At 46.6% G+C, this 11,317-nt stretch overlaps 4 protein-coding genes across 4 annotated transcripts; 2 read left to right on the top strand and 2 right to left on the bottom strand.

The window, feature by feature from the left end:
• Positions 1-682: 682 nt before the first annotated feature.
• Positions 683-4,398, top strand: BGW36DRAFT_290987 (putative SH3 domain protein; the record flags this gene model as incomplete). Its single annotated transcript, XM_046210809.1, has 2 exons — positions 683-1,338; positions 1,362-4,398. The coding sequence occupies 2 exons, from the start codon at positions 683-685 to the stop codon at positions 4,396-4,398; spliced, it is 3,693 nt and encodes a 1,230-aa protein (XP_046075484.1).
• A 930-nt stretch (positions 4,399-5,328) lies between these two features.
• Positions 5,329-6,813, bottom strand: BGW36DRAFT_264341 (uncharacterized protein; the record flags this gene model as incomplete). The annotated part of the gene is made up of 1 exon (XM_046210107.1): positions 5,329-6,813. A coding segment is annotated over one exon (1,485 nt), but the record flags the coding sequence as incomplete, so codon positions are not given.
• Positions 6,814-7,023: 210 nt separating this feature from the next.
• Positions 7,024-9,139, top strand: BGW36DRAFT_111188 (uncharacterized protein). Its single transcript, XM_046209233.1, has 4 exons — positions 7,024-7,312; positions 7,375-8,019; positions 8,079-8,237; positions 8,295-9,139. The coding sequence occupies exons 1-4, from the start codon at positions 7,244-7,246 to the stop codon at positions 9,006-9,008; spliced, it is 1,587 nt and encodes a 528-aa protein (XP_046075486.1). The 5' UTR covers positions 7,024-7,243; the 3' UTR covers positions 9,009-9,139.
• A 130-nt stretch (positions 9,140-9,269) lies between these two features.
• On the bottom strand, positions 9,270-11,033 carry BGW36DRAFT_356249 (cytochrome P450; the record flags this gene model as incomplete). The annotated part of the gene is made up of 3 exons (XM_046213747.1): positions 9,270-10,254; positions 10,326-10,825; positions 10,887-11,033. 3 exons carry the CDS (start codon positions 11,031-11,033, stop codon positions 9,270-9,272), a joined length of 1,632 nt encoding a protein of 543 aa, XP_046075487.1.
• Between the last annotated feature and the right edge of the window lie 284 nt (positions 11,034-11,317).

Below are 11,317 nucleotides of genomic sequence, written 5' to 3' on the forward strand. Positions count from 1 at the left end.
TAATCATCCAAAATATTGGTCACACAGCCAGACACAATGCCAACAGACATCACATTCAACAATGGTTATTTAATTAGTAGTAAGGAAGCAGTATCAAAGTAATCGATAGGGCAAAGAATGAAGATTGATGTCGTTGTAGCTTTGATTTGATGCCTTATCGATAAGGTCGCGCTAGGCCCGAAGAGGCGCGGCGTAAACACGGGCCCAAACATGGCAACCGTAACAGCCGCCTCAGGCCTCAGCTCCTCACCGATTCATTAATCTTAATTAATACTTCCCACGACGAACACGATCTCGATTTGCCTGCCCAATTTCTGTGGAGGCTAGTTCTCAATCGTCCCAATCAATTCGCTGTTAGGCGTGCGGCTCGCCCAATCTGTGCGCTGTCATTCTCTTACTAGTCGCTCGTTGTGAACCACGGTACTCTTGTTATTGTTGTCTCGTTTGGCTGCCGCCTCCATCCCGGCGCATACACCCTTTATCTCGAGTCCGCACAACGATAGTCGCCCTTTTAGACAACCAATTGCCTGTCGTGATCCATGAGGTTTGTCGAAAGTATATCATCTAGTTAGCTTCTAGGCCAGTGTAAGAGGCGATTCTTCTTTCCCGACCGCGCATCGAGATCAACATCTACCTCAAGATCGACCTTGACAAAAACAAACACATCGATCGGTCATTCACCATGGCGGCCGATCCGCCAACGCTGCCCACGAAGTTCCCCTGTTGGTGCCGCGCAGTATATTCCTGGGGTGGAGAGTCGAAACGAGACCTAGGCTTTGTCGAGGGGGATTTGATTGAATGTCTGAATGCTGGCGATGGATCATGGTGGATGGGACGCCTACGACGTGATAAACGCATGATGGGCCTCTTCCCTTCAAACTTCGTCACCGTTCTTGGAGAGGATTTCGTTCCTGTTCATCGATCTACTACCGATGCAGTGGCCCGAGCTGATAGCGATGCATCGGCTACCCCAAAGAAGCAACAGACCGTCTTCAGGAAGCCGTTCCAGGCGCACAAAAAAGCCATCGCACCTGGCGAGGCAAATCGCAGAGCCAGGGAAAGACTATCAGAAACTCCATCTAATCCTCCCTCAAGAGAAAATACACCTCCCCGGCCAAGTATTCCCCTTCGACAACCACGAACCCCCACCACCGCGATTCGTACAAGAAGCTCGCTCGCCAAAGCACCTCCACACCCAGTATCTCCGTCTCCTCAAGAACACAAGCGTACGCCGTCGCCGGTGCCAGCACCACCGCCACCACCTCAAAGCAATGGCCATCCTTCCCGGTCACCGTCGTATACTTCACCTCAGCCACGGTCAATGTCTCCCCTACCAGCGTTACGAACACATTCAGCTCCAGACGATTCGCCCCCCCTCCCCCTCCGCCTCCTCATCGAGTAGCTGTGAATAGCCAATCGCGCCGTAAGAGCATTGGTCTGCCTGCGCCAATTGACATGAACGATCGTTACGCTATTTTTTCAAAACCTCCTTCTCCAGCTGTTCCTTCCCCTGATGACCACTCACTTAACCCATCACCTGGTCACTCGCCAGGAGGACACTCGTCGGTTGGTCACGGCAATACTCCATCCCCTCTACGGGATGCCATGGAGGACGTGATGACCTCTCTGCAGGATATGGGACTTCCTCGCGGGGCTCCATCTCCGTCTCCGACACCTCAGTTAACGAATCCTTGGTCACCAGACGAATACAACATTATTGGAGTAGCGAGCCCACGACCGCGACCAGGTCGCGCCAGAGCGAATACATCCTTGGGATTCGGCGCTGGCAATGAACAAGAACTCGACATCGATGACAACTACGATGGCCAGCAGTATAGTTCATATCAACGCTCAAATAGCCCCCCTCAATTTAACAATTATGTCCAGAGGATGGAAAGTCGACTTAGGCAACTTCATGAACAGGATAATTCTGGTTCTGACCGATTACTACAGGACAACGAAGATGATATTGGCCCACCCCCTCCACCGAAACAACCAGCATACCACTCTCGACGTGACTCCGTACCGACCGCACGTACTCATTTGTTGAGAGGTCGTAAATCAGCCGCAGAATTGGGAAAACAATTCTTAAGTCGCACTATGACGAATAAATCAAGTGCGACGAATTCGTCAAGTGGCGTGCAAAGTGTTAGCACTAATGAAACAATAAGTACCAACACCAGTGTCAGCTTAATGAGTGGAACATCGGCTGGAGCGTTCAGTGCAACTAGTGCAGGGAGCTTCGTACGGCATGGGAAATGGGGCAGTGTCTCGGCTGAACGACCTGGTACAGCAATAGATGGTCTGCATAAAGGTGCTTTCACGGATTTGGAAAGATCGCAGACACCGGTGAGTGGCATCTCATATCATTCCAGTCACAATACCTCAAGACAAGGAGCGCAGTCAGCTGTGCCTTGGTCACCTGGCAAAGACATCGGTGACTCACCAGGGGTCTTTGGAGGTTTTGCTACTCCTAAAGTCAAGAAAAGTGGTTTCCTCAAAAGATTCCTGGAGTCTGCCAAGACTGGTGCTGCCAATGCTAGAAGCAGCATCTATGTGGCCCAAAGTGGAGGATCTCCCTCGCCTACGAAAAACCGACTCACCCAATCATTCAATATGTCGCAAAATTCAGAAAGCGAAACGTCCAGAGATATGGCACTTGGAGGCAGTGGCTCCGTCGACTGGGTACAGGTACGACGAGATGTCAATCGCGCAAGCACTCCAAGCCGCAACGAGCGTGTTGAACGTGCCGAAAGATGTCAGATGATGGACCATCCGGTCATTTACGCTGTGGAAGAACTTCACGAAACAGCCGAGGGCGATGAAACAATCGATGGACTTCCTCTCAGTGAGCCGACAAATTGGGGGGCTCTCAATTTAGGGCTTGTTGACAAAAGTGCCCGCTTCATAAGCAGCCTACCACCCATGACTAATCCGGCAAGTCTAGCACAAGGCTATGTCTGCAGACCATACAAGAGTGATGTACAACGCCTACGAGCGATTTTCATCTGGGTGAGCGAAAAGATATCCTGGGATGAGCCTGTGGACGAAGATGAATTGGACTTAAGGAGGGTGATCAATATGAAACGTGGGAGTCCACGAGAAGTTGCCTACCTGGTTAAGGAAATGTGTGCAGCTGTAGGCCTGCATGCCGATGCCATCAAGGGCTACCTAAAAACTCCCGGAGAGCTCTTCGATCTAGGCGCCTTGTCGAGACCTAACCACTGGTGGAATGCTGTATTGATTGATGGCGAATGGAGGATCATGGATTGTTCCTTGGCAAACCCAACAAACCCACGACGAAACCAGTTAGTCACAACGAATTCCCAACATGCTGAAAGCTGGTATTTTCTCGCTCGGCCACTTGAGATCTGTTACACACATATACCTCTTCACCCTGAGGAACAGCACATCTGCCCTCCCATTTCTCCAGACGTGCTACTCGCTCTTCCCGCAGCAAGTCCAGCTTTCTTCAAAAATTCCCTACATATGCCAGATTATGATACAAGTTTTGTCCGTATTGAAGGTTTGGAAGTCATGCAGTTGCGAATATTGGTTCCTCCCGACGTGGAATGTGCTGCCGAGGTTGAAGTTCCGTCTTTTAGCCGCGACGCTGATGGGGATTGGTTTGAAAGTGGTGACACTGTGCGCAAACGCGCACTCGCCCAGCCGGACTGGATACATGGCCAAAAACGCTTTACCATCAAAGCCGTTCTCCCCGGTGATGAAGGACAGGGCGTACTTAGGATCTATGCTGGCAAGAAAGGACTGATGCACTCAATAAGGGATATTCCACATCCCCTCGCGGCAGCTTTACCCATTATTCATATGGGAGAAAATCCCCCATATGAATTTTTACTTCGACACCCAACACCGCATGCACAGCGTCACGACATCTATGTTATTCAGCCCCAGTGTGGGAAATTGGCGATCAACAATACCTTTGTTTTTGCTGTCCGTCAACACCCTGCAGCTTCATTGACTAAGTCAAGCAGCGGTGATATAACTGGAGGACGAGCATCTCCGATTGCGATACGCCCATCGAGTGCGTTGAGCATGGTATCAAGTAGCTACGGAGGTTCTGTGGCCTCAACCACGTCTCTCGACGGATTTACGGCCAACACATCTGTCGTTTCGTCCACAAAGTCAGGTTCCAGTCGCGATAAGCCGGCTAAGCTAGCAATCCAATCTCCATCAGGCAAAATTCTACGCCTAATGCGCAAGGCAGATCACATGGTTAGCGCAAGCAATAATTCTGACTCTTTAACGGAGGGTACTCCGGACGGTAGTGTGTGGGAAACAGTCATAAAAATCGGGGAACGGGGCGTTTGGCGAGGACTCGTTTTGGCGGATCGCAGCGCGCGCTGGTGCGTATTTTGTGAGTGGGAGTGTCATTAATCTGCATTGATTTAGCATACATGGGCCAGAAATCGCACTGGTGGTGTTTTCTTTTTACTATATGGGCTTGACGCCTTGAAGCTGCATGATCATAGTCTATTTACCCATTTGATCTTTTTGTTTTCGGCTCCGTTATCCTTCGGCGGGCTTTTTAGCCATACTATATTTCTGACTTTTTGTCTACCGGTTCATCTCATGGCTATGAGCGGTGTTAAACAAAGCGAGGTACATAATTGATTCATGTATGCGGCATTGGTTGAACGGAGTCATTTTGTACAATGTGTTTGTTTGTCTTTTTTCTTCTTTTTTGTGATTATTGGCGACATTTTGTAAGCTTGCAAGTGTTGGAGGTCACCTCAATGGAGTAGCGATGACAACTCAAGTTTCATAACCAATTCTATTCCAACTTCGGCGTTTATCCATATGTTGGTATCTCAATTGACACCATTGATCCTATATACTACATTTTCGACTAAGGTGTGTATCTAGAAGCGATGTGCAGACCCTAAAATTACGGATCTAAATCATAATTTTCATCAACTAATATCATTCAAATTTCCAAATGAAACATCAGACCCCCACAGTATCCGCTATCGGACAATGCAAGTCATCATTTTTGGCACGTGAGTACTTTCGAATTCGAATCGTCTTTCGTTTATTTCTCCTTCATTAAACAGTTCAGAATTGGAACAGTCGACCCCGCGCATGCAAATAGTCAAGACCCCACCATAGCACTGGCGTCGAGGTATTTCGAACTCATCCGTGAATATCTAACTTTCGGAATCGATCAAAGGCCGTGCTGCGTCGACGAATAACTCAGAAAATGATATAGGAGTCCTGATGTAATTAAAAAAAATGGAATACCAAGTGCCGGTTCTGAAAATGATGTCGAAGGTGGGATATCCTTATTGTATCAGCCTTTGGCTATGTTGTATACACCTCCCTTAATAGAGGAGCAACCTGTTTCCGACTTTTCCCTAAATTTGCTTGCTTCCAAATATACAACCTGCCCACTTCCTGACGTCCGTCGAAAGGGAACTGACTCCATTTTTCCAGTTGCAACTCCTCCCTAGCACTCTCTACAAAAATCTCCCCTTGCTCAATCCGCTTCTCATTGACTACCCAGAGAAGCAACTCTCTCTGAAACTCTTCCTTCTTCGAAGTAAACGCAGTCATAATCGCCACCACGTCCAAGCTTCTCTTACCAGCAAATTGCTTAGTTTTCTCAAGAAGAGAATTTAAGTTTTTCTCCTCCTTAAGTCCGTTTTCCTCATTCGCTTTAGCTATTATCCAGCTCAGTGGCCGCACAACACTGGCTATGCCAATCACCGTCGTATCCCCCGAGGGCATAGTTTCCGTCCAATCCTTATAATCTCTCCCAAGAATCTCGTCTACAGTGAGCCAGTCCAGACTATGCGCTTTCGCGTACTGTACTTCCTCGAAAAGGGCTTTTTGGTCCCATACCTCTGTACCTGCGCGAAACGGTGCCGATTCTTCGATTTTTCTTGTTAGAAACGAGACAGCATCGCGGTCGACATCGGTTACTTTCCCCTCCGCCGTCAGGTTCGTCGTATCAATCAATATCGCTGCGAGCGCGAGTTTCGCAAGTTCGGCGTCCGCATGTGCATCTGCGCTATGCGGTTCGTCTACGGCTGAGGAGGAAGAGGAGGGCCATAGTCCACGACGCTGCACCTCGCGAATGATCAAACTGGTACATGAGCCGGGACCGAGCTCGATCACACGGGGATTACTACTATCGACCAGATCCTCTGCAGAAGGGACGAAGCCTTCATCGGCGTGGTGATCAATGCATCCGGCGATTGAGAAGGTGGCAAGGTCAGCAAGGCCGTCTATGGACCCTTTAACGATTTTCTTTCCTTCCTTCGTGGTTTCTTCACTGATACTGTGTGGTGGTTTGTTCCAGTCGACCAAGACAGCATCTAGCTCTAGTTTCTCACCTCCCTTTTCAAGTTTGTTGGAAGACAGTAGCCGCGCACGCAAGTCGGCCACGGTGATAATATGGTCCCTTAGCAGCCGCACAATACCATCCTCGCCAGCATCTGTAGTAAGCTTTTCCCGATCTTTGGATGATTTAGAAGTCGCAAGCCCAAACGCACATGCAAATTCTGGGCGCAATCTCCTCAATTCAGTTCCACTAGGCACATCTGGTAGATTCACGAGTGGCACGTGGATACTTTGAGTGGATCTAGAGAAGAAATAAGAGTATAAAACTGCAGAAACGATAGAATCCAAGTCCGCGGATTGGTTTCCGAGGACGTACACTGGGTTCCTTGGTAAGGAGGCTGCTGTTCGTGTTGCGGTGGGGAGAAGGTGTTGGAGGGCTTGTTTGAGGAAGGGAAGAAGACCGGTAATTGGGTTTGTGTGGCCGAGACTGTGGCCAAATTCTGATGGCATTTTCATACGGCCATAAGTACCTTGTCTTTATGAAACAAATATGTTCATATATTCAGAATGTAGAGGAGGAACACGATTTCTACCAATCTCTACATAATAGTTGACGCGATATTAAATTCGCTATAAATGGATCGACGTCATTGGGCTTAGCGGCGAGGGGGCCATTTTAGCCTCATTTGACAGAAACGTTTTTCCGTCTCCGATGCTTGGCTCCTTTTAAATGTTGGTCTTGATCAGCCAGATCAATTGATATTATTCAGAATATCGAGTAGAAAGAGCATTGATCCTTAAAATATTGTTGCTGTCGCCTTGCATGACATGAGATCTATACGAACTGTATCAGGTTGTCACTACCCAAATTTCGCGGTCACATAATCCTCAGTTATCTCACCAGCATTGATCACGTCTTGACTACACATTGAATAATAATATGCCTAATACTGGCCGGCCAAGTCAGGCCTGTCATTCTTGTCGAAAGCGGCGCATAAAGGTCTGTAGAGTATTTGAATTGACTCTACTCGACATAGCGTGATGCTTGATACTTACTTTTCCATCTGACAGTGCGATCTCACACGTCCTCATTGCTTTCGGTGTCTACGAAGCGGTTATCCATGTCCTGGCTACAGAAATGAAGAAGACACCCGCTTTCGCGTAGAAACAACAGCGTCTTTTCGATCTAACATTGGCAAAGATCGTCGCAGCACTAGCTGGACTTCGAGAAGCATTATTCCCGCAGGCAACGAATACAGTTCAAACACTACAGTTAGCATCTTACCTAGTACCGATATAGAGTATGCTGCTCTCCATATCACAGGCGTTCGATATGAACCTGATGGTGGATTCGCAACTTCATCTACATATTATAGTCCTCCTTTGCAATACCTCCTGGCAGACTCCCGGACTGAGCACTCTATACCACTCCTGATTCATCAGTTCTCATCTCATATTGCCATTGGCAGTGCCCCCGATTCGTTTATCGCCCTTTCGCATATTATGTCCAATGCTAAACAAGGATCACCTCTATATTACGTCTGTAAAACTTTGGGGTGCTCTTATTTATTAAGTGCCACTCGCTCTCGTGATATTATAGGACAAGCAGAATCCTATGCAAATACTGTCGCAGCTATCAATTCAGCTCTCCAAGATTCTGAAGAATGCAAGGCAGACGGCACTTTATTAAGCGTCTGGCTGTTGAGGCTATATACGGTGAGACCTTACACTCAGAGCTCGGTAAAAATCAAGAGACTGATATATTCACTGTCAAGGTCCTTTGGAGCACGCAGGATGGCATCGGTTCTATCGTTGTCACTTGTGAGTCCGATTCCCACATTGAAGGAATGCTGCAATTAGTTCGTCTTCGAGGTGTATCTCAGTTTCTGCGACCGGAAGGTCAGGACCTTTTCTGGAATGTATTATTTACTCTGGTATGGTTAACCTTAACAATATTTCTTTCCGTAGTATTTAACTCATATTCGTTCTAGCTACACCGAACGTTGATGACTGGTGGGAACCCTTCTTCAGAAATATTGAATTGGATCAATGAAATCTACTGTCACGGCGGACAACCTTCATACGGGACAGCTCTTGTTGGAATGTTCTCATACCACTGTGTTCGTATCTGCAGTACTATTCAAGGGCTTATTAAACTAGGCGATGTCAGCAAGTTATTATCTGATTCCAGATCCATTATAAACGATATCCAGACCGCGACTCAATTAACATCTCATAATCACCTAGATACAAAAAAGGTGCAGGAACTAGTATCAGCGCCATCTCAACACGCCGACAAACTCGTCAAGTATAACATTTCTCTTAATCTCTACCAAAGTGAAATGAAAATGCGACTTCTATGCCATGGGGTCGAGTTTCTACGTTACATATCTGATACTCCAGTCTGTACATCTCAACAAAAAGATAACTTTTCTCGGAGTCGGGATCATTACATTAGAGACTTCCAGGATGAGGCATACCAAGTCCTGTCCTTGATTATTTCCATGTGGGATATGGAGTCGATTGTTTTCTGTGATGAGCTGAAGCAGAGAAAGAGTGGCACTCGTTCTGCAGAGTGGACTGATGTATTGCGAATACTGAACCCGTTGGCGTTAATTGCCCAGTCCAGCATTTCGATAGGTTGGCAGAAAACAGCTGCAAACGGTATACTTGGTCTAATGTACAAGCGCTTGCACTTTTTTTGAGCATCATGACTGGGTATATTTGTCCTTGTTTTGTGTCTACATCAGTGGTACCGAATTAAGGAAGCCATAGTGAATTTTGACTTTTAAACAGTCAGTCAATTATCACTATCAGACAAAGACGAATCAATGGTGATTAAGTGATGAAATTAGTTGCTACATCATTACAGTGATGGCTGGGATTTACACCTTATATGTCAACTGGTGGACATATATTATATTAATTCGACATTACCAGTATATTGCAATAAATGAACAATTGAATCAACTAGTACGAAGCATCACCCTCACAGGCATGTCATTCCGAGGCTGTGGTATAATTTTCCCAACTTTGTATGTTTGATATGCCACCTCACCAAACATACGAGGTCCGTCCGCTGGAAACTGACTTTCAATATCAAACTCTCGGACTGTCATAACCATGATTGCCCGTAGTTCCAACTGGGCAGTCTCCTGGCCAATGCAATTGCGAGGGCCCAGCTCAAACGGCCGGTAAGCATTTTTCTGGGGGTGCAAAAAGTCCCCCTCTGGGACTAGCCAGCGCTCAGGAATACATCTCCCTGGCTCTGGCCAAAACGCCTCGTCACGATGTGTTGCAGATGAGCATCCATATACCATCATCCCGTTCGTTGGGTATCGTTCGCCAGTTTCAGGTTGTCTCAAAAAGAAGTCTGGGCTGCCCGCACGTACCGTTCCTGCGGGTGTGAATAGTCGTAGAGTCTCTTTGATCACCGCAGAAGTATAAGGGAGTTTGTTCAGGAGGGTCGGGTTGTCTTTGATTTTGGCTGAGGTCGTCGCTAAATCCAAGCCGAAGATTGAATCATGCTCGCGTCGCATGGTATCCAAGATGGTCGGATTGCTGTAAAGTATGTGATAAAGATAGCAGAGAATGCCAGCCGTTGTTTCATGCCCTGCAAACATAAAAATCTTTAATTGTGCCACAAGAACATCAATAAAATTGCTATCTCGCAGTGTAGGTTCATCTTGGACAGTATATGATTGGATAGCAAGACTGAGAATGGTTTCGGGGCCATGTTCTTTCTCTTTTTGTCTCAAGACTTTCTGAATATGTGGCAGCAAGAAAGATTTCATGGTAATATTGTTTCTCCACAGTGCGATTGGTCGAATTGGATTTAACATCGTTGCCAAAAATCCGAGAGGCTGATTATCGACGCTAAGCCAACTGGTTTGGTTCCTCATAGCGCTATAGAATGAGTTCTGTTCAGTTTGTGAATGAAGTCGCGAGCCTCTAGCTTAGTGGTCAGCTATTTAAAAAAAGACAAGCTGCTGAAAATACCAGTAATTGCCGTATTTACTCACAAGACAATACGACTGATTACATCAACCGTCAACTTCTCAGACTGTTGTTCCAAAGTCACCGTCTCCCCCGACCTTGCAGCTTCTTTCAACCAATCTCGAAATACCTCAATCTCCTCTAGTATCGCTGGGATACATGGCACTATATTTTTGGCTGAGAAGCCTGGGTTAAAAATACGCCTCCATTTACTCCACTGCTCGCCTTCAGCAACGAGCAAGTCCTGACCTTGTGTAAAAGGCTCGAATTGGCGTCGGATATGTTCATGCTTTGGCTGTGACTGCACTTGTGTGAATTGGCTCATAAGTCCAGGGTCGAAGACTGCCAGTAATGGATATCCGAGGGGCCACACGTCGACATATACTAACCCTCGGGAACAAATATCAGGGTACTCTTGCCTTAGGAGCATGGGAAGATAGTTGCCATATATATCCTTTGGATGCGAGCTCATGACTTTGATAACAATTGGGATATGCCCAAAAAGAAAGGAATGGGGAAGAATTGGCTGAGTTGCCTATCAGCATAGGACTGATAACAAGAGATTGGGAGTAGAAGGTCGTACTTACGATGCCATATTTATTAGGAATATCTCGAAATAATTTCCTGACTTGGTAGAGACGAAGGCATAACTTTATAATGCCGAACACGATGATAATAAAAACCCCTTTGAGGGCAGTCTGCGAGAGGCCTGTCCCCTCGGTGGACACCAACATTGTAAGTTGATTCAAGAGCAGCTCTATGTTTTGCTAGAGAATCTCAAGATGAAATACTTCTGCAGTAGCACTCAAATTAGAGAAATAAAAAGTCAATAATAATGACCTGGGAAATCTACAACAATTTGTATCTCAAAACGTTGCACTAGCCTTTCCTATTTTGGAGATCCTTCCGACACTAAAAGGAACTATTATACCAAAAATAGTTTAGCCTTCACGATGGTTCAACGTATGTATGACAAGTCAGCAGACTTACACAATACATAGAGGGTAAGAAGATTGAT

Source organism: Talaromyces proteolyticus (genome assembly GCF_021365285.1).
Source record: "Talaromyces proteolyticus strain PMI_201 chromosome Unknown BGW36scaffold_3, whole genome shotgun sequence".
NCBI lineage: Eukaryota > Fungi > Ascomycota > Eurotiomycetes > Eurotiales > Trichocomaceae > Talaromyces > Talaromyces proteolyticus.

Coding starts and splice junctions, on each gene's coding strand:
- BGW36DRAFT_111188 (XM_046209233.1), top strand. CDS start 7,244: ATGCCTAATACTGGCCGGCCAAGTCAGGCCTGTCATTCTTGTCGAAAG. Junction 8,020..8,078: donor GGCTGTTGAGGCTATATACG/GTGAGACCTTAC, acceptor TTCACTGTCAAG/GTCCTTTGGAGCACGCAGGA. Junction 8,238..8,294: donor GGAATGTATTATTTACTCTG/GTATGGTTAACC, acceptor TATTCGTTCTAG/CTACACCGAACGTTGATGAC.